The following is a 22,687-nucleotide window of genomic DNA, read 5'->3' on the forward strand; positions in this document are numbered from 1 at the left end:
CAACCTTACAGATTTCAAAATTTTTCAACCAGACCCCTCCTCCCCCCAAGGTGGTACAACCCTCAAAAAATCAACATTTTTTCATGTTTTTTTACAAAAAGTTATCTATATCACCTAAATTGACACATGGAGACAACTGTATTTTTGCAGTTTTTGACTTGATATTTTATTATTGCTGCTGAGAATTAGCAAATGATGCCCCCCGGTGGGCAACCAAACAAGAACAGTCATAACTCTTTAACATTAGATTAAAAATTCACAAAATTTTTAGACAATGATCTTTACATGCACCTGCATGCAATGAAGTACAGAAACACCTCTCAGTCATATAGAATGAAAAATATTAAAGAAAACACAACAACTTTCAGGAATTGATAAGATGAGCAATCTCATTTTGGTCATTTAGCAACAAAAGATGCACCTAAGTGTATGTTTCTAGTTCATTGCATGCAAAAATATACTGAGATCTCTCACTCCAAAAATGAGAAGAATTGAATAAAACGCTGGAAAGTTATCTTTGCTAGCGTGTCGGTAGTTTCATAAAATTCGAAATTGAGAGAAAACTGGTTTAAAGTTTTTAAACTGATTTTTTCAAGACTTGAACACAGTTTCCATGAATTGAATTGTTCAAAACTGACCAGGGCCATAGCTGACTCCTTCAGTTTGCTTATTATGGTCATCTTTTCGTTTTTTAAGGCCCCTAATCACTTTGCGTCGCTTCTTGGTAGTAGCTTTGCTTTTATGTTGCGCAATATTAACTCTAAGCTGGTCTTGGAGTCTGCAACCCTCCTCGGTATATTTGCCAGAAGGAATACCAAGGGCTTGGAAAAGCTTAATAATACTCATTGAACCAATATTAAAATAAGAAACAGCATCATAAAGTCCTAATTCTAATGTCTCCCTTCCAACATAAATTTCTTTTGGAATCCTTTGCCATACCATGCCATTCAAAGACTCATTTTGATTTTGTGTCTTGCCATGTAAGCACTTCTGCAATAAGTTGTTCTCACTAAGTCGAATATATTCAGGCTTTAGCTTGGCAATAACAGGTAAAGGAAGGCCAGGTCCATGCTTAAAGAGATTCATATGGTTGGCGTTGTCCTTTTGATACTTGCACCAACTTGCACTACCTGTTGGGCAGTGGTCATGAAGTGGGCGTGCCTCACTTGAGGCACAATGCATGAGGCTAGCATGGATAGCTTTCTTCATTCCAGCCAAATTTCCAACATTGGACCTTATGGCAATGCCATAATAGTTCTGCAGTTTATCAATTAGACTATCTGTGAGTTTCCCTCTGCCTCCAAGGCCTGGATTGTCACGTTTTAATTTGCGAAGTGCAGTTCTAACCCTCTTCTGCACATGACCAATGCATTCTTTCTTTTCCGCTAAAATTCCAGCATCTTGATAAATATTCTTTATCCTGGAAAAACTCTTGCTGTCCCCATCCCTATAAAATTCAGTGTACCTGAGATTGTGCAGCTCAACAGACCTTTGAAATATGCGCTCTGCACCCTCTGGTTCCATAGCAGGTGCTGATCCCTGGAAATTTGACTTGCAAGTGGTGTGATCAGCTCTCCACATCTGATATTCGAGAGAATTCTTGTCCATTTGTTCATGCCGCTCACACTGTTTGCATCCTTGGCTTAGGACCTCCACATCAAGAACCTTTCCTGTGTCCATAGATATGACAGTCACACAACCATTGCGTGACGAGTAGCCTCTCTTTTGCCATGTTCCGTCACAAGAAACACCACAGTTCACAGGTAGACCTTCAGAAGAATTTACATCCTTCTTGAGAGATAAAACTTCTTCTCCTGCCTTTTTCATTGTTTCCTTTGCAATCGCTTTCATGTGACGGCCGATTACGCGCGAGTTGCTGAGGAAAGCTTTCTCAGTTGGAGGTGGAGGCATGTTCATAATTGTGCAGAATTTCCTTGCAACAGCATAACCCTTTCCAAGAGTTCTCATACCATAAACGATTCGCCGATTTACTTCAAAACTCTTTCCTTGCTTTTTTGATGTGCAAAATGAATGTTTCCATCCACACTGCTCGCACAGCAAACGCAAAGTTGACACACATCCCTTCCGTTTCAAATTATCTTCCATAAACAAAAGACTGAAATCGCTGCATTCGCCACAACGTAGCAAAGAAAAAACGGACGATAGCACCTCCATATCACAGAACCTGAACCCTGTAATGGATGGAATGGTTTCCTCTTTATCTACCTTGATCAGCCTAGGCTTGGGTTTGTCTTCTTGGGAAGTTGATTGAAGCTTTCGATACGAAGCCGAAGATTCCTTCGCTTCGCTCTGATCATGTGAAATGCCGTCTGTGGATTCACGTATCCCACTCGAAGCGCTTTCGACAACAATCGACTCTTCTTCGTTAATTCTTGGACTATTTAAAAAGTGATTTCCATAAAATTTGCGCTTCTTGCGTCTCTGAGACGAAAATTTCGGCATTTTGATGATTGAAGCTCTCTCACTTGCGAAAATTCACAACTGAATGATTGATAATAACGGCTGTTCACCGAAACATATCAAAACGAGGCTGAAAGTCATTGTTGGGCCCCAGTCTCCCAATAGCTTACTCAAGACGCAATCAGCTTGCTTTGATCTGGGAGGAAATCGCACTTTTAGGCCCTAAAAGGACGCATTTAAAAATGCGTTTCCATGGCAACGGAACAACAGTGCCTTAGAAATTGCATTTTATTACTATTTCCTGACAAATTATTCACAAAAAGACATTTGGGGCTATTAAACAAAAGCCTTTAGAAGTGAAATCGAATGGAAAAAAAATGGACTCATTTTCAACAAAAATTGCATTTTTTTTTGTATCGTACCACCAGAAAGGGGCTGGATGCCCTCTAGTTAAGCACAGCCCCATATTCCAACAACAGGAGCCACGTGCTACAGAAGTTATTGAGAATGCCTGTGTGTAGCTACCTGTTATATATCCTGGCCAACCAATCAAAAACCTATACTGTGAACCCTATGAACAAAATGATCTTTCATATATTCACTCGCAGAATTCTTTCTATGAATACATTAGAGTCCATAACCACTGGTCTAGGGTAACCTACAGTGTTAATAACAAAAAGACTAGTGACTTACACAATTATAAATTCCTTTCACCATCTTCCGATGGGCCAATCGTGGAAATACCTCCTTAAAGTCACGCTCATCCATTTCAAGGAAGTCATCCCCAGTGATGGTGTTTTCTATTTAGAAGTATGAGAAAATTGCTTAAAAAAAATATCATGTTCAAAAATTCAAACTTGTTTAAAATGTGCTTTTATAGTGTACAAGTTGTTCCAAATAGAGGACCTTAGAGGTCCAAAGCTCCCATATTAGCTAGTGACATAAGCTTATTTACACTGGAGTATAAAATTGAACAGATTTTGACAGTTAATAATTTTGAACAAAAATTGGACGTATTCAAATAGTCCCAAATTTGTTACAAAAAACGTCCAACACTCGTGCATTATGACTGAAACTTACAGCTATGAAAACAATATAAAAATAAAGAACGTAAGATGGCTAGGTACCTTCGAATTTCGACGAAACACTTTATCAACCAAATGAAAAAACAGGTTTTCTTGGCCATTCCAATATTTCAATAAATATAATGCGAGAATATATATAAGTTATGGAATTTCTGATTTCATGTAATTTTTGGCGGGAAATTTCCCGCGCTAATATAATTGTACCACGAATTGCTTGAACATTCCCTGCAATTAGAGTATTTATCCATAATGACAAAAACAATTCTAAAAAATCTCACCTTCAAAAGCCTTGATAACTTCAGAAGGAACTGTAGGAAAGTGTCTTCGGAACCATGAAATAAATTCGCTGCTTTCATCCAAGGCTCTGCATTCTTCTCTTAATGACGTCGACTGATAAAACATCTTTCAATAAACATTGGGCCGTGGGGGAGAGACAACTTTCTGGGGGGCTTTTTAATGAGTGGTTAGTTTTGAAGCTTTATTGTTGTGAACAGTTCTCCAATCAAGTGGTATGAAATTCAGCCCGAACTGATCACGTCACTGTCATCGCAATTTTACATTTTGACTTAAAAAATGCTTGGAATTTTTGCAAAATGTTCTAATACATGTTTAGAATAATACATTACACTTCTATAGACCCTGAAGCAATGTTTTATGTAAATATAAAATTATTACCTACAGGAATCTGATCCACCTGTATATGAAGAGACCCCTCTAACAGCTCCAACAACAGGTTTCGATGAGTCTTTGTCTGAAACCATGGATACAGTTCAAGAAGAAGACATAGAATGTTATGACAAGAAGAAAGAAGCAGCACTTTTTCTTTTACAACTAAAGGAAAAAGCGAAAATTCCGCAATCTGTGATTGATGACGTTGTAGAGGGTACAACAACTCTTAAAGAAATCTATTCAGCATTTAAAAAGAAAGGTAATGGAATTTCTAAACTCAGAAGGACAGGATGATCTTACAGCATCACAGAGTTTTCAGGATATATGGCAAGACGAAACCACACCATTTGAAGGACTAGAAACCCAACACCACCAAGAGGAACATATGAAGCAGTCATTTCCTTATGTGGTATGTGTTTGAGGTTACCCCTTATCTCACCATGTCATTGTATATATTATCATGACTAGTCTTGTAGGTAATAACTGGGGCAAAAAATGTTTCTGAAAGACACTCATCAATGTCTGTAAAACTCCCTCTACATTTGTAATCGTAATCATAGCAAGGAATTTTTCCTCCAAGTATAACTTGCTATAAATAAATGAGAATATGGGGGAAGGGGTTAAAAGCTGTAACTGGAAGGGAGAAGGGGAAGACAGTCAAGATTTTATGGTGCATGCTCAGCTTTTTTTTCTTTTTTTCAGGAGCCCAAATGTGTAGTTCTAGGAAAAACACTTAAACCTGTGGTGTAACGTATTGGCTAAGACGGATGACGGAACACCAGAGCACTCAAACACAACGTTTTAATCTTGTAAGCCGAGTGTACATCAACAAGCGAAGAGCGCGCAAAACATGCCGGATCCCGGATGTAAACTAAACTGTATAAATTAACTTAACATGCATAAATTAACATCGTTACATCTCCCTTCGTTATTCGAAAGACGAAAGAGTAGAGAAAGAAAAACGTGAATTGTTTCCTATAATGATTGTTCGAAGAACATAAACGACATAGAAAAAGTGTCAGCATGCATAGTCACTGAGGTATGCTGGTCTTCGTAGGACTCTTCCCCGGGAGCTGCATCTTTCAGGACTTGGTATGTCATCAGGTGGAGGGCCTGGTGCTGCTTGTGGCTTGGCCAACTCTTGGGGCATTGATTCAGCTACTGGTGGTACCTGTTCAACGTTGGTCAGGGGCAGGGGACCAGGATCGGAGCTAGATACCTCAATGTCAGGAAGTGATTGTTTTGGAACTTCAGCTGTGAGACGCAGATGTCGGCGGTTCCGGCGATACACCCTTCCGTTGTCAGTAATTACTTGGTAGGAACGTACACCAATTTGTTTGTCAACCGTTGCTTGTGTCCATTGATGCCTATACTTGGGTGGATGGATACGAACGGTGCTCCCTGGTTCAAGTGGCCGGAGTTCTTTAGTGCCATTGTTGTAACAGAAGGCTTGTTTGTTCTTCTGAGCATGAAGAAGCTGGGAAGTGGTGTCAAATTCAGGTTGTGTCAGGAGTCTGCCAGCGGTAGGCAGGAGTGTTTTGGTACGGCGGCCAAAGAGACGCTGCGCTGGAGATGTTCCTAGTCCTTCAGTGGGGGTGTCGCGGAAGTCAAGGAATCCCAAGTAAGGGTCACTGCCAGCCTCTAAGGCCTTAAGCATGATTCGCTGCGCATTCTTTACCGCGTTTTCCGCTTTGCCATTTGACTGCGGCTAAGTGGGAGAGCTTGTAACATGATCAAACTCATATAAGTCTTTTAACTTCCTAAACTCCTGCGAGCTGAACTGGGGGCCATTATCACTAACTATCTTGTCCGGAATTCCATGTCCGGCCATATGAGGCTTGAGCTTTTCAATTACTTCTTTCAATGTCTTAGTAACAAGCTTGTCGACCTCAAAGAAATTTGAGTAATAGTCAGCAGTGACAAGGTAGTCCTGGCCCCGGAGCTCAAAGAGGTCAACAGCAAGGACTTGCCACGGTCTTGATGGTACTGGGTGTGAGATCATGGGCTCCCTCTGCTGCCCTTGGTGGTATGTATTGCAGACTGCACACTGGGAGACATATTCTTCAATCTCCTTGTACATGCTAGGCCAGTAGAAAGCTTCCCTTGCTCGTCTCTGGCATGCCTGTACTCCCAGATGACTGGAGTGTAGCTTCCTTTTGAGCTCAGCTCTCATTTGGAATGGTATGACAACACGGTCTCCCTTGAAAATAACTCCGTTTTGAAGTGTGAGCTCTTCTTTGAAAGGAAAGTACTCTTGAACTTCCGTTGGGAGACGGAGCTTACTTTCTGGCCAGCCTTGTTTAATGACGCCAGCGAGGGTCTTGGGAATAGCATCTTCTTGGGTAAGGTTTTGGATCTGACAGAGGGTTTCATCTTTCACTGGAAGATACTGTAGCATGTTTACTTGCTCTGCTTCTATCTCTGTTGGCGACCTTGTTTCTGAGACTGTCATGACGTCTTCCTGATCCTCAGGGGCTTCTTTAAGCGACAGATACGCACGACTCAGGGGATCAGCCATAAACAGGGAGGGTCCCCTTTTGTAAGAAACTTCAAACTCGTAGCGTTGGAGTCTAACAAGCATGCGTTGTAGCCTTTTTGGTGCGCTTAGGAGGCTTTTCTTGAAGATTGCTTCCAAAGGCTTGTGGTCAGATTCAACCAGCACTTTCCTACCATACAGGTAGGTTTCAAACTTCTCCATTGCAAATACTATGGTCAATAGCTCCTTTTCGATTTGTGCATACTGGACCTCTGTGGGGGTCAGGGACCTGGACGCATATGCGACTGGATGTCCATCTTGCATTAGACATGCTCCCAGGCCATGCATAGAGGCATCGCACTGTAGTGTGGGCGTGGCACCTGGGTCGAAGTATTTTAGGACAGGAGTTGTAGAAAGGATCCTCTTCGTCTCTTCCAAGGCTGCACCGTGAACTTGGTCATCCCAACGGAACTCGTTGTCGTTCTTAGTGAGCTCACGTAGGGGAGTCATGATCTCTGAAAGTCTCGGGGCAAACTTCTGCAGGTAGTTAGTCATCCCTAAGAGGCGTTGGATGCTCTGTTTGTCAGTTGGTGTTGGCATCTCTCTGATTGCCTTGACTTTCTCAGGGTCAGGTTGTAGCCCGTCAGTGGAGAGCACATGGCCCATGTACGCGACTTCCTTGAGCCTTAGCTGCAGCTTTTCCCTGTTCAGCTTTACGCCTTTATCTCAGCAGCGTTGGAGAAGAGCAATGAGTTTTTCATCATGGTCTCTTACCGCTTCATCATCATCAGCTCCGCATCCAAATACGAGGATGTCATCAGCGATCGCTTTGCATCCGTTCAGTCCTGCTAATGCCTGATCCAGTCTTCGCTGGAATAGTCCAGTTGGGAGTTATTTAGAATCGCGGCTGACTCTAATTATCGCAGTCGCGCGATAACATGGAATTGAGGCTTATCCTGAATCGGCTAATGTTGCCAAGTTCGTAATGGCAGAAGACCGCGAAAATTCAAGCGAACACTTCACATTGGGAGATATTAATCGACAGGAACTTCAAAAGAAAACTTTATATGAGCTGAAGGAAATTCTGAAACAGTCTGGTCAAAAAGTTAGCGGGAAAAAGAGCGATCTGGTAGAAAGAATTTGTGGCGTCTTGGCGTCGAGCACATGTGACACTCCATCGACTTCAAAGACAGCAGAAGCCCAGTTTTTAGAACTATCTGCTCCACACAAGAGCAAAGACAATGACTTAAGCTATGATACTCTAATTAGAGATGTCAAAGGGAACAATCTGTGGCAGAAGGACTTGAGAAATTTGCCAGCGTTTGACTTTGTCCTCTATACGACTACTTGGTCATACAAACAAACAAGTATGATCACATCGCTCTGAAGACTAGTGGCTATAAGAAATTGAAAGCTTTCCAGTTTTTTGCCGAAGGTCATATCCGCCTGGTTAGCTCAGTTGGTAGAGCGCCAGTCTGCTGTGCGGGAGGTCGAGGGTTCGAGCCCCAGACCGGACCAACACTCAGGGTCTTAAAATAACTGAGGAGAATGTGCTGCCTTTGTAATTGTACCAGCAAATGGTTAGACATTCAAGTCTTCTCGGATAAGGACTATAAACCGTAGGCCCCGTCTCCTGCATCTTCAGTGTTACATGGTCAGCAGGGGACGTTAAAAAACCCACACACTTGTCGAAAAGAGTAGGGGGCGTAGTTCCCGGTGTGGTGGTCTACCTGTTGTTTCATTGTACATTTCATGCATGGGCTGGGTGGGTGAGTGAGATCAAATATGGACTGATAGCGGCAGCCAGAGGCGCCTTTACAAGCTGACGTTTGATCTCACTCAATTAGAATTGTAAACCGCCTTGAGACAGTATGTGATATGTGCGGTATATAAATACTCATTCATTCATTCATTCATATCAAAGATTTGGAGCTTGCAGAAGTTGGAGGACTTGTTTACATCAAAGGAGAAGTTTTGGCTTCTATGAAGCAAACAAAATACTCAGTTGCAATAGTATTTTCAAACAAAGGCGAAGTACTGAGGGCTGCTTGTAAGTGCCCTGCAGGGTAAGATTATATGATATATTTTCAGTTGCTTATTTTATGAATTGTTTATACCTACTGTACATGTTTACGAGTAGAAATACTAGTGCAAAACTATGCAAACCTCTTTCCATACAGTGATGTATGAATGTGTGAATCCGATTGTAGACGGTAAAATATTGAATCAATGTAATTCAATGAATATAAAGGTCTTTTAGCATGTTTATATTATTTTATCGAACCTGTAATTTCATGTCTTGTCTCAAATACCACTTCATTATTTTTATTATAAATGTATTTTTTGACAGGTTAGGTTCTGGTGGCCATGGCCAATGCAACCATGTTGGTGGTATTCTCTTTGCCATCGAAGACTTCAACAGACAGGGACTACAAAATCGCAGTGAACCAGTTACATGTACTTCAAGGCTGTGTGCATGGAATGTGCCAAGAAATAGTAAAGTGGCTGCAAAACCTGTTGATGACATCAACATTGTGAAGTACAGATATGGAAAGGACAACAGAACTTCTGTTAAATCAAGTGTGTATGATCCAAGAGCCCCATGTGATAGAGTGCTCAATAAAGCAAAATTAAACTCTATGCTTGTGAAACTTAGCCAGCACTTACCAAGTAGCTCTCTTTTTCTATTTCATGATATCAAGCCAAGCCTGGACAGTCAAAATGTTATTGTTGACAGTACATGTGAATGTGTACCACTTAATTGTATAGAAATGGTAGAACTTACCTCAGAACATGATGACATGGACTTGCCATTCAATGACGATTATGACATTGCAACAAAGAAATTCAAGTCAATGATTGATATATATGAAGAGAGAATAACTGACAATGATGTTGAAAGAATAGAAAGGTTGTCACGGGGCCAGGACAATACTTTTTGGAGGGAACTAAAACAGGAGAAACTAACTGCGTCAAATTTCAAAGCTGCTGCTAAGAGAAAAGTTGAACCTGATAAACTTTTAAAGCAAATCATGTACAAAATTGAAGAAACCACTAATGTTTCAGCATTACAGTATGGTCACATGCATGAAGATAATGCTATCAATGATTATATTAAATACAAACACTCCCAAGGAAACACAGGCTTGACAGTTTGGAAAGTTGGGACTTACATATCAAAGATTAGACCAGGATTGGGGGCTAGCTTGGACAGAATGGTTTATGATCCTTTGGCACACTGTAAGAAAGGTGGCCTCAAAATCAAATGTCCATACTCTAAACAAGGTATGACAATTGAAGAGGCTTGTCAAGACAAGAATTTTTGTATGACTTTGAAGCCTGGGATGCCTACATTGAAGATAGGACACCAGTATTACTATCAAGTCCAAGGGCAGATGTATGTTTCATGTTTGCAATGGGTAGATTTTGTTGTGTGGTTTGGAGCAGACAACCTCTACATACAAAGGATAGTATTTGACAAACAGTGGTGGCACAAGGAAGCTCTACCAAAGCTGGATTACTTCTATCGTCGGGCATTTTTACCCGAAGTTCTGACAAGAAGGGTTAAAAGAGGGGTCCGTCTTTATAACCATGGAGGGTGGCAGCCTTACACGACAAGAAGTTCTTAGTCTTCTTCATTTTATATTAACTAAGAATGAATAGGTACTGTGGGTTCCTAGATACTTTCCCTGCACCAGGACAGACATTTTGTATGCAACTAAAAGGAATAGACATAGATCATAAGTTATGTCAAAGCCATATACCAAGAATCCACAAGTGGCATAGGTTTGTTATTAGTTTGTACTTTGTAGTTTTTGTTTAATGGCAAGTTCAAGTGCCTCTACCATAAAAACTGAGAGTAAAAGTAAAATATTAATAGCTTAGCATGCTTTTTGTTTGAGTTTACTTCTTGAATCAATTCTACTGTTGTGTTAGAATATTAAGTTATTGGAGTGTATTAGACATGTGTAAGACGGCCAAACGGTCGACGTAAGAACAAAAGATCCGAGGGAAGATTTACAAGTTTATTACACAGCAAATGAATGCAAAGGTACAATAAAAAACGGGAACGAGTGACACAAAAGCTAGTATAGCTTAAAATCCGCTTTAAAGACACTCTCGGGAAGGCAACAAATCAACTGAACTCACCGAGCAAACAGTTGTAACTTATAGTCAAATACAGGAAAAGGTAAAAATAACTTAAAACCAAATTTGGGCTAGGAGCGATTAATTAAACAGGAATTACATAGGGGAAATCGGCAATTAAAGGAATAATACAATTAACACATTACTAACAAAATTAACACATTGCTAACAAAATTAACACATTACTAACAAATCGCTAAAATTCCATAAAATAGAATAAACAGAACAAACATGTTTTAAGTAGGAAATAAGCCTAAGTGACTCTGTCACACATGCTTGTGATATAACCTTTCAAACTATTATTGGACAGATGGATTTTCATAATCAGGGGGACATTCCATTTTACAGTTCCATTGACAGCAACTTCAGCCTCAGTATTATGTAATATATTCTTTATCACAGTTCATGGTATGTAAAAATGTACACAACTACAATATTGCATTAACCAAGAGAATTTAAAAAAACTATTTCTTTTATGCTGGAGTTAGTTAACACAACTTCAAATTGGAATATTATTAACTGCAAAGTAGTAGTAACAGTATCATTGTAAATGTTATTGCCTCACATGTTTATTATTTCAGTATTCAGTTGTCATTGATGACATCATTTAATTCAATTAATCATTTGCATAAGCATATATTGTACAAAAAAGTCAATCATTTCAATAAATCTGAATCAACTTTGATGAACTTTTTACCATAGCCACATCTCTTGTAGTCACAAAGCGTGAAGCAAGCTGACCTCATTTAGCGTAGTTGACCTTTTTTAGTTCTGTGCCCACAAGAGACTGAATGGAGTGACAACAAAAGAACTCAGACCACTTTAATAATCAGGCCCTTATTGAATACCAGTATTTCTAAGTGCATGCACAATTACATTTCTCTTCAGTGTTCTATTATTGCTAGTACTACCACATAAAACTCTGCATTTTTTTGTAAATAGTTTATAGCAGTTTTTCACAACCTACTTTACTGTGAACTCCAAGAGGTTTTTGCAAACAGCACTGATTTAACATTGGACTGAAATGTCACAGTATAAACTACCTATTTGTATTTGAATTGATAATCATAACTAACTTATCTTTACTACTACAAAGTAATGGTGTGTTTATGATGCACACACAGTTCTTAGGTTTATTCTGAGAACATGCACTTATGAACTGTATACATTAATGTACTAAAAAGCATCAATGCACACCATTACTGTACTTCATGCAAACCCCACTCATTTCCAACTGTAATTTACTTATTTACTTAGTTTGCCTACAAACTTATGGTACATCAAACATTGCAGACCTATGAAAATCTGGAACTTGTCTCGTTTGAAAAATTCATCCTTATTTTTTGACAGTAGATGTAAATCAACTTCACATTTGAGGCTCAAGAAGAGGAGTTAAAAAGTTAGTAAGATAAGCACATACAAAAAATATTTGATCGGCTACGTGTGCTAAACTCAAAGGTAAAGTACCTTCTAGAATATGATAGTTCTTTATGCGACCAATAGCACGCTCAACATGTATTCTCACTTATGCAATGCGGGCTGTTTCCTGGACTTCATCAGCTGTCAGCTGGTCTCTGATGCCCTTAAAAGGTGGGATATTCAGGTGACAGCCTGGTGGCAAAATACCACCAATATCAAATCCTCTGTCAGCCATTACATTGTCCCCAGGTTCTAATAAGTGCATCACTCCTGATTGTTGTGTGATTTCCTTGTCAGAAACACGGCCACCCCATAGCTTTGACACAAATGTCACTTGACCATTTGGTGATATTCCTACTAATACTTTGAAAGTGTTATGATGCTTGTAGTTGGACCATGTCTGTGACTGTGCAAGCATTGAAGATGGAACTTCAACATAAAGCTCAGTGCAATCAAGAATGATACGAGTAGTTGGATACAATCTAAACTGATCAGGCATGTTCTTCCTTACAAGATACTGTGAAGGAAAGGGAAATACCAACTGCAATTCTAGCTTTAGAAAGTTCACCCAGGTACAAAATATTCTGGAAAATTGTCCAGGAGATATTCCAAACCTACTTGCAATATCCTTAACAAAGAGACCAACTTTCAATCTTACCAAAACCATAAAAAATTCAGTAAGTGGTGAAAGTTTTCGCTTTGGCCCAGGCTTTCTTCTTCCCTCTTGATACGCATATGAATCTGGAGCATTGCATTTATTCCAGTATTGCAGTTTGCAAGTTTTTCTTTGAAATATTCATAAAATCCTATTAAAGTCTCATAGCTTGGAAAGCCAGTGTAAAATGTAATTGCATCATTGTCATCTTTAAAATTATCCAGTTTAAATTCACGATCTTTGTACTCCTCTAGTTCTTGTTGTAGGTTGCCAACTTTCTTTTGTAGATTATCAACCATCTCAGTCTGTACTTGTAACCTTTCTTCCATAGTCAATTTGTACTCAGTGCTGTTGTTTGGTGACTTATTCAGTTCAAATGCATAGTTATGGTCATGAGAAATAGGTGCACAGTTGGACAGCAGAGGCCATGAGATATCAGTTTGGGTTGACACATCACACTAAAAAAAATATGAAATCAAAATTAAACTGGTTTCAACCTATTTACACAAACTAGCTTTTTCATGTGATAACGTAGGTTGTTTGCCATGTACATTAAAGAACGTTGCAGCACAAAGATGCAAGCTTTATGGTTATTTTAGGACAACTTTCTAAGGTTTATGCATAATTAACTATGGTTAATTAATTATGGTTTATGTTACCATAAGTGAAGGCAAGCATTCTGAATGAATTGCTTCAACATGAAACACTTCCTGGTCCTCCGGTTCATTCGAATTCTGAAAGGTTTCGTAGCCCATATTTACAGTCGTATTACATGTTGATGTGGTGGTTGTTGGTTCGGTTGTTGTCCCTTTTGAAGTTGTGGTGGTTGTTGGTTCGGTTGTTGTCACTTTTGAAGTTGTGGTGTCTGTCGAATTGACTGACATTGGGATTCGTAGTTTTGGTGACGCTCTTTTCTGTTTACAGATACCAGACGTCCACCGAAATATCGATGGTTCAGCTCCTGAAATGAATATATTTTATCAGTTCATTGTGTTTATAATTTGAGAATGGACTCGTTTACGTAAAGCAGCTACAACTTAGCTGAATCAACTTATATAAACTCTTACCATCACGTAATCTACTTCTACTTCCTCCTGGACGTTTGAAGATGTCACTAGCAGGAAAATGCTGTTCGCAAATAACAGTATTTGAAGTAACTACGAACCCATCTCGACCGTTGTGTCTCTTGATAAGGTTGCACCATCGCTGTATTAATGAACGCTTTTTCGGGAAGTGAAAAAATCGCAAGCCAGACGATTTTCCAGTGCGTAAATATTCTGTATTCGTACATTCAGAGGCCGCACACTCCTTTCCTCGTCTCGCTTGCTTCTTTCTAGTAGTTTAATGTGCTCCATTTTCGATTATATTAGCGATTGTGTGGTGAACAGACGAGATGCGACTCAGGATAAGCCTCACTTTCGTGCACCAGCGTGAGCCTTCACGGTCTTAGTCAGCGGATGTTCCGAGTGATCCTAAAAGGGACTATTGTGGAAAATCCACATCAGGTGGTGACATTCCTTTTTGCACCAGACAGATGAGCAGATGGCAGATTCCTTTCTGATGCAAATCTCTTCGAGATACCCCATTGTATCAAGCACTTTGAACGTGAATTCGGTCATAGAGGAATCACAATGAAGTAGGTCCATGTGAACTCCTTCAACCTTGTCGTGGAATAATTTCTTTTGTTTTTTGGTCACGTGCCCATCTTTCACTTTCTTAACTTGTTTACTTTTTTGTTTTGTTTGATTTTTTTTGTCCGCACGAGGAGTGTCTTTTGTGTTGATTTTAAACTGCTGCTGTGCATTTTCGACGTCGTCAGTTTCCAATGCAAAGTCATCATCAATTATAACCTCTGCCTTCTCTGCGATTTGTTGAATTGCGTCGGCCGACGCTTCCCTCGCTCTGGCCATACTAAGGGATTGCTTATCAGAGCGGTCTGCCGCGGAAGGGCCACGACCTACTGTCTTTAGGCCAAGGGATTGTCTCTTGTTTTCTGCACCCTCCAAAACAGCGCTTGCGCATTCCGCGGTTACCACGTCCAGCAGACTTTTCCTATATCCGGACGCGTGTAAAGATTTTGCATTTGCCACCTCCGCAGAGGATGCTTCGCTCGATGACTGTGTGCGGCACCATTTTTGCCAACGCGCTTTTCTTCGCCACCACCATGCCTTAAAAGAATTCATTTTTTTTACATTTGTTGATTTTTTTTCAATAAGTTTTACAAGTCGTTTTTCCGCATCTACTGCCTGTAAAGAGGTAGGAGAATTATACGCATCCATCATTATTGATTTGAATTCCTTTTTACTTTTTTGGTCGCCAAAATAAACGGAATTACGGTTGATGTCTTGTTTGAAATGGGAAAAGTCTGAAATGGTCTTGTTTTTTACGTCTTCCCCCTTTACCAAGCAGAGACCACGCCACAGAGCACCACCTTCATCACCGACGTATGATTTTGGATCTAATCCCCGTCCTAAGACGTCTTCATTATCTACATTATATTGGCCAGCCACTTTTGGGAGAACATTGTTAACGGCCGCATCAAAAGACTGCACCATTTTTTTTACGTTGTCTGAATTTTCACCTGGTTTGGCTGCAAACATACTGACTAATTTGACATTGCGTCTCAAGATGGGGTCATAGGTGGTCATCTCAATTTCTGTGTAGTGTTGCGCGCGGCTTTCACAGCCATCGAGGCTTACTGGATCCTCAACAATGCCAAGAGTAATGAGTGCACCTAATCGCACCTTATGCTCAGACGAAAGAATGACATAATCGTTGCCAACACACATAATTAAGTTTTCATCTAATTTCCTGGCAAGAAAATCGTCCTTAAGCAATTGAACTGCTTCTATCTCCGATCCTCCTGGTCTCTTTTTCTTGTTAATGGTACTCTGTATATACTGAAGATTTTTTTTGTTGCTGTATCTTAAAGCTATCTCGTTCACCTCGTCTACTTCTTTACCACTAAGTAAGGCCTCGCGTACAACGTCCAACTGTAGTTGACCTGCTGATTTAGTAGGTTTTATACGGAGAATGTTTTCTACTTCCTCTTTAGACGGCTTATCTTCTTCTTGCTTTGGAGAGCAATCGTGTTCCTGTAAGTAGATTACTGTCATTTTTTTGTGGCACCTGTCGTTTTCAACATATTTTCTTGCTGAACAATGCTTTTTAATGGCTTCACTGTGACAGTGAACGCAACGTTTTGATCGATTAAAATCGACTTTGTTTGGAGACTAATGAATTTTTAAATATGCGCACTTCTTGTTTGCGCATTCTAGCGAACCGAGACACAATTGAAGCGTCCTTCTACCACCCTTGCAAAATCCTGCTCTTTTGCATGGTTGTGCTCTACCCCACTTCCAGTTGTCTACAACCACTGACAAAGGGTCCGCATCATTGTATTGCACTTCATACATTACAGGACCTTGAGGAGCCAGAGGAACCTTCTTCACCTGAACTGGCTTGAGTTTGTCAATTTCGTCTTGGTTGGCATACAGTCTACGTCCCTTTCTTAAAACGCTGATGTCCCCATTGCTGTCACTATCTCTACCAATAAATGCAAAAGGTCGTTAACGCTTCAGGAAGAAAACTGCTTAAGAAGCATAGACTTTTGATAAAACACCACGGCTATTTTCATATCGTATCATAATAACCCCCACTAACACATCTGCATGCCGCCATCTAGTCTACCCCTCCCAAACACCAAAAGAGACGTTTATTTTCATGTGCACTTGTAATGATGTCGAGGGAATTTCCCTGTTTTTACTCCCTTGACGTTTAATGCTTTCCAAACTATTTTGTGTTTTCCAAAATAGCCTATTTTTTGATAAATCAACAGTTTTCCTCTGCACGTTTAGGAAAACTAGCAAAATTAATCAAATTTCGCGGATAAAATCTTAGAAAGATTAAAAAATCTTATTTTCTCGTGCAAGATTGAGCATGTCTGTAAAAAACAATGTGTTAAGAGTCAACCATGGAAAGATGCAGAGGTAATCTGCAACCACTCAGGAAATGGATATTATAGGAATTCTGCAACCACTCAGTCACTAGATGTCACGTCTGCAACCACTCAGTCACTAGATGTCACGGAAATTCTGCGACCACTCAGCCACTAGATGTCGCAGAAATTCTGCAACCACTCAGTCACTAGATGTCACAGAAATTCTGCATTCACTCAGTACCATGTTGTTGCAGAAATTCTGCGATCACCTAGTCACAAGCTGTCACAGAAATTCTGCGACCACTCAAGCACTGGATGTCGCAGAAATTTTGCGATCACCCAGTCACAAGCTGTCGGAGAAATTTTGCAACCACTCAAGCACTGGATGTCAGAGAAATTCTGCGATCACCTAGTCACAAGCTGTCGCAGAAATTCTGCGACCACTCAAGCACTGGATGTCGCAGAAATTCTGCGATCACTCAGTCTCAAGTTGTCGCAGAAATTCTGCGACCCCTCACTCAAAACTTGTTGCAGAAATTATGCAACCACTTAACCACTGGGTGTCGCAGAAATTCTGCGATGACTCAGTCACAAGTTGTCGCAGAAATTCTGCAACCACTCAACCACTGGATGTCACAGAAATTCTGTAATCACTCAGTCACAAGGTGTCCCAGAAATTCTGTGACCACTGAAACACTGGATGTTGCAGAAATTCTGCGATCATTCAGTCAAAAGTTGTCACAGAAATTCTGTAATCACTCAGCCACTGGATGTCAGAAACACTGGAAACACTCATCAAGTGATGAATACAGCCATTTAGCAATCTTACTAAAACCAGTCAATAAAAAATTCCACAACATTTGGTCAGTGATCCTCAATCACTCTATGATTTTCAATAATTAAACTATCAAATGGCACATCTTCATAAATGTGGTAGTTATACTAATCTGTTAAGGAAGTAAGAAATACAATAAACAGTTCAAGTCACGTCCCGTTATTGCACGATCAGATAAATGAAATGAAAAAATATAATAAATCCAATGACATAAAATTTTGAGATCTATCACACAAACAATTTGATTCCACTTTAAAAGAGGAAAATATAAACTGTTATACTGCCATTCCTTTGAACTATCTCAAAAACATATGTAAAAATTACAACTAATAAAAAATGTCTTATTTTTATCTTGCATTTACCCTACCCTGTAATGAAAGCCCTTCAGGCCTTATGGATGGAGAGTTAAGTTACATTAAATCCATGCTACATTTCAGTAGTTTCAATACACGGTGGCTTAGAAAATTCGACATCGAGGGAAAAAAATTTTGGTTTCTTATATATCTATATATATGTCCTATGTATGGCCTCGAGATGAGAGACTCGGGTTGAAATCGATTGCTAAATAAACATCCATAAATAAATATATTTTCCTCACGGAGTGGCAACTGGATACGACTCGATCGATAAAAGACTTCATCGATGTAGGTGGATTCATTTACCACATCTTGCTGAACAGTGTCAAAGCAAAAAGAATACCTAGCTTTGAACTTAACTCGACTCTGTAACTTATTGACCATTTTTACCTTGAGCGGGGGAGTGGGTCGAGTTGGTAGGCGCAAAGCATGCTGGGGCGGATTTAGGGGACGTGTTTCAAGATGGCGTCAAAGGAGAAGGAAGGTGACATGACAAAGAGTTTATCTCCAACAATCATTCCATTCAGGCATGATGTTTTCCAGTATCTTTTCAGGGGAAAGGGGAAAAAAAGCCAAGACTTTGGAAATGTACTGTTGGAAAAACAGGATTTTTCCAACTGCTCCCTTCCAATTGATTGGGACAGACTTTTAGATAGCTTGGGGGATGGAACACTAGTTGAATTTCCTATAAAAGTGCGGCTATTTATGTCAAGAAGCCCTAAAAACCATACTGTGAGCAAGGAAAAAGCAATAATATCATCGCCTAGGTATTTTATTGAAAAACTAAGCATTAATTGTAAGAAAAAGCCATTGCGTGTTTCTGCAAATTAGTTTATTTATAAATGTGTAAATGGTTTTGTGTACAATATCAGTATATATAATTCTGATACAAATCAGTTTTTATACTCTTTCTGTCTCAATATAATTGTAAATACCTGTACCTTAAGAATAAATGACAATGTTTTACTATCATGTCAATCCTACCATTAATAAATCTCTGACCTATATACAAGATATGCTACTACAATTCACAGGTGGCATTATTAATTTTTCTTCTCTCGTAGTCTTTTGCTCTTCCTGTTTTCCCTGAGATCATGTTCCCAATAGGAACTTTTCCTTTTACTGTAGGTTCTCTTTGCACGCTCACTGTCGCGTAGATTCCATTGTCTGGACTCAAGCTTAAGAATGTCAGCAGGAGCATCCCATTTGTTAGATTTTTTGTGAACTATAGCCCTGGCCATATCATTGTTTTTTTCAACTCCTTGCCCTGTAAACAGTTTGATAGTTCTATAGTTTTGCAGAAATATGGGAATGTGGTAGACCATAGCATGCATGTATGGGGTTACATTAGCTCTTTTATAGCCATGCCTTTTTTCTCCTAGTGATGTAAACAGATTCACCCATTCCTTTGCTTTCCAGAAGTAGTCATTTATCATTTCTGTGGAGGGATTCCTGCAGGTTACAGTGCTATATATTTCCCTAAACTTTTCCCATACAGTTTTTACTACTTCAACTGTATCTGGCTGAATAATCCCATTGAGTTTGGTTGGAAGTTCATTAAGCAATTTTTTCTTGTCTGACCCCAAGAGGCTAGTAAAATCGTATTGCCCAGACCCTTTCCCATCAGCATTTGTTTTTTCCCATATGTCAAAGGAGACCCCACATGATCGAATTGCTGCCTGCAAATTTTTTAGGTGTTCATTTTTTTGTTGACATTTCCTCTTGTCCCAGTTTTTGCTTCTGTCCCAGTCTAAGGCATCCCGAACCAAATTTTCTATGAGAACATCTGAAATCCTTAATAGAAGGTGCAGTTCATCCAACACTACATGATCGAGCTCTATATGAAGTAGAGGCTCATGTTCACAGCAATATTTGTCATTTTGTTTCTTTTTCTTTACTAGTTCAAACATCTCTGTAAGAGTTCTCCTTAGATCTGGAGATTGATAATGGTCTAAATTGAAGCTTGTGTCCCACCTCATGTCTTTGTGTATTTTGCACCATACACATGCATAGTGTGAGGTAGCACCCTTCAAACCCATCACAAGTAAAATGAATTTGTAATCGCCCCCTAGGAAAAATTCCAAATTAATTGATTTGCCACCCACTTCTATTTTCTTCTTACTTATAAGAGAATTGATGTCCTTGAAGACATCTTCAAATGACTGCCTTAAGGTATTGTAGTGTTCTTTACCCTTCACAACAGCTATGGTGTGGTTACCTTTTGCTGCCATAACTTCATCATCTGAATGGAGTAGGGCAAAACTCATAAGTATGAAACTAGAATTTCTGGTCATTCTCGCCCCATCCCCTGAAATTTTGATTTGTACATGATCCACATGTGGATGGCTTGCCACATAGTCTTGAACCCTGTCTCTCAGAAGGTCAGTGAATGATGTCTGTGCCCCTTCCGTCTCACCGGGGGTGGAGGTGATATGACAGATGTCATTCAGCTGACTTCTCCTTTGCTTTACAAGGTATGACTTTGGCAAGCCATCAACTACCATTGTAAGCTCATGATAAAAGTTGTCTCCAACACAAAATTTATCTAATAAAAATAGCACCTTTTCTACTTTGGACTTCTCCTCTTCAGACAGTGAGTCAAATGCATTTGAGTTCCCATTGTAATTTGACATCTGGTCTTCAGCCATTACTGTGTGACTGATGCCAGTCTTTTGCTCATTCATAGTCATTGACTCTAGTTCCAGTCCAAATGACTTTGCAAACCACAAAGCAGTTTTGGCTCTACACATAAATTCCTTTAAAGTGCGAGACTTCTTCTTCACCTCTGATATATCTTTCCCCACATAAGTTTTGTCTGAATTTTCAATTTTCTCGAAGTAATGTTGGAGTTCTTCATTCTTTGACTGAAGGTTAGACAAACTTTGTTCCTTCTCTTGAATGGCTAAATACATTTCTGCAAATAGCTGTTTACTCTCTGCTTCAAGATGCTGGTAATTCTGCTTCCACTCCTCCAGTTCATCTCTAATAGCCTCAGTTTCTTCCCTCAAGCAAGTTACTGAAAGTGTTTGTCCTTCAAAAATGTGGAATCTTCTCACTTTTGAGTTAAGTTCCTCTCTCTTGCTACCTCCTTTGGCCTTTGCATATAAATTCTGGACCATTCCAGCAATTTTTGCAAGGGTATTGTTTACTTCTTTTCGTATTTGCTCATCAGCAGTTATGGCAAAGGTATGATGAGGAATACAATACTCAAAAAGGTCAACATAGGTGTATTCCTGGACTGCTGCAGGACTTAGATCACTGCTAGTTGATGCTGACTGATTAGGCTGACTTGCCACAGCAGCTGTCTTTCTAACCTTCTTCTGCAACCCTAGGAATTCATGCCAAGCCTTTATCAATGGATAGGGAATATCCACTGCCACAATGACATTTTTTGTGACTGCCTTTGCAGCATAATTTAAAGAGGGGCTTTCGATGCTCAATTTCCATTTTAAAAAGGATTCCAGTGGAGGTCTGTCAGACATTCTATAATTTTAAATTTTACGTCTACTAATAAACGAATTAGTTCCAAGCCAAATCAATGTTCTGAGACTTAATTTCACACTACAGGAATTGTGCGAAGGCCATAAACAGCAAAAAATTTGCATTTTATCACGTTTCTGGAGCCTTCAGTGGCTCTTAAACAGCGGTAATTGCCTATTAAAGCTTCACAAAATGGCGGTTTGTTGACACCAATTTCGGAGGTTTTCTTGTCATGATTAAGACACATGTTTGCACCGCTTTGCAGCCAAATTTTCTCAGCGAGATGCTCTCATTCGAAACTTGAATTTCCGCATTATTCAGATCTATTTCGCCGAATGTTGGAGAACTTACGAGCTTTCAAATAGCTGTGGAATTGAGGAGCAACCTTCGTAGAGGAAGTTAAGATGTGTGGAGTTGGTTCATGGACACGTACGGCAAACTTGTTGGGAATGAAAGTATGTAATCAATTACCAATTTAAGACCGCTAAGTCGCCACGAAAAGCCCAAAAGATGGTCCACTGCTGCCGAATTTTGGCACGTCGTTACTGCGAGCGACTTTGCGTGAGGTATGTTTAGGGTGTTTTATCATGTTTTAGATGTGTGGAACTTGACTTTTCACATGTACGATTTAATTACAAATGGATTTCTTACTTCTCTCATACAAAGCTTTTATGAAGCTGCCATATTTAAAGTCCACAAATTGCTAGGAGTGCGCATGCTTAGGGGCCATGTTGTCCTCGATTTCTGGCCATCCTCTGATCCTTCCCCAGTGGAGTATGCAGCCACCTCAGCGATGCCTTCTCCGCCTGCCCTACGGAGATCATCGCGCACCTGCCGTCCTCCTTCTCGTTTTGCAGATTATGACACTGAACTTTGAACACCGATCTTTAAACTCTGAACTTTGACTCGCCCGCGCGTGTCAATTTGTTAGTTAGTCTTAAGTGTATGTTAAATTGTTTTTAGTTCTTGTTTCTCCTTAAAAAAAAAACAAAAAAAAACAAAAAAAAACAAAAACAAAAAAAAAGAAAGAAGTCACGCCAGTACCGGTCAGCGGTATCTGGGTTGAGCATGCGCTTTTGACTGCTTTTTTCCTCGTCGCGTCGGCCATATTGTTTGTTACTCGTTCGGAGTCAGGTTTCCCTGTTGCGATTAAAGCCTTTCACTATCTGGACGTGCCTTGGTTCATTGTGTTAACTCTCCTACTG

General features: G+C 39.8%; 4 protein-coding genes, 1 long non-coding RNA gene and 1 pseudogene across 6 annotated transcripts in view; 2 read left to right on the plus strand and 4 right to left on the minus strand.

The window, feature by feature from the left end:
• Positions 1–574: 574 nt before the first annotated feature.
• On the minus strand, positions 575–2,839 carry LOC149051066 (uncharacterized). The gene has a single exon (XM_089197483.1). It carries the CDS (start codon positions 2,461–2,463, stop codon positions 628–630), a length of 1,836 nt encoding a protein of 611 aa, XP_089053609.1. The 5' UTR covers positions 2,464–2,839; the 3' UTR covers positions 575–627.
• A 377-nt stretch (positions 2,840–3,216) lies between these two features.
• LOC149051067 (uncharacterized) lies at positions 3,217–5,084 on the plus strand. The gene is made up of 2 exons (XR_016183978.1): positions 3,217–4,584; positions 4,878–5,084. It is a non-coding gene; the product is annotated as an uncharacterized LOC149051067 (long non-coding RNA).
• A 3,508-nt stretch (positions 5,085–8,592) lies between these two features.
• Positions 8,593–10,579, plus strand: LOC149051068 (uncharacterized). The gene is made up of 2 exons (XM_089197489.1): positions 8,593–8,717; positions 9,002–10,579. The coding sequence occupies exons 1-2, from the start codon at positions 8,635–8,637 to the stop codon at positions 10,278–10,280; spliced, it is 1,362 nt and encodes a 453-aa protein (XP_089053615.1). The 5' UTR covers positions 8,593–8,634; the 3' UTR covers positions 10,281–10,579.
• Positions 10,580–11,624: 1,045 nt separating this feature from the next.
• LOC149051069 (uncharacterized) lies at positions 11,625–14,209 on the minus strand (the record flags this gene model as incomplete). Its single annotated transcript, XM_089193719.1, has 3 exons — positions 11,625–13,329; positions 13,531–13,832; positions 13,939–14,209. Coding segments are annotated over 3 exons (1,032 nt in total), but the record flags the coding sequence as incomplete, so codon positions are not given.
• Positions 14,210–14,343: 134 nt separating this feature from the next.
• The window catches only part of LOC149051070 (uncharacterized), a 63,236-nt pseudogene continuing 54,892 nt past the window's right edge, over positions 14,344–22,687 (minus strand). Inside the window, exons 7-8 of the transcript XR_016182921.1 lie at positions 14,634–16,417; positions 14,344–14,468 (exon numbers count right to left, since the gene is read on the minus strand). The product of XR_016182921.1 is annotated as an uncharacterized LOC149051070 (transcript). The remainder of the gene's footprint in view (positions 14,469–14,633; positions 16,418–22,687) is intronic.
• LOC149051071 (uncharacterized) lies at positions 18,825–22,664 on the minus strand. Its single transcript, XM_089197477.1, has one exon. The coding sequence runs from the start codon at positions 21,482–21,484 to the stop codon at positions 19,046–19,048; it is 2,439 nt and encodes an 812-aa protein (XP_089053603.1). The 5' UTR covers positions 21,485–22,664; the 3' UTR covers positions 18,825–19,045.

This window comes from Pocillopora damicornis, chromosome 2 (genome assembly GCF_964200805.1).
Source record: "Pocillopora damicornis chromosome 2, jaPocDami1.2, whole genome shotgun sequence".
Lineage (NCBI taxonomy): Eukaryota > Metazoa > Cnidaria > Anthozoa > Scleractinia > Pocilloporidae > Pocillopora > Pocillopora damicornis.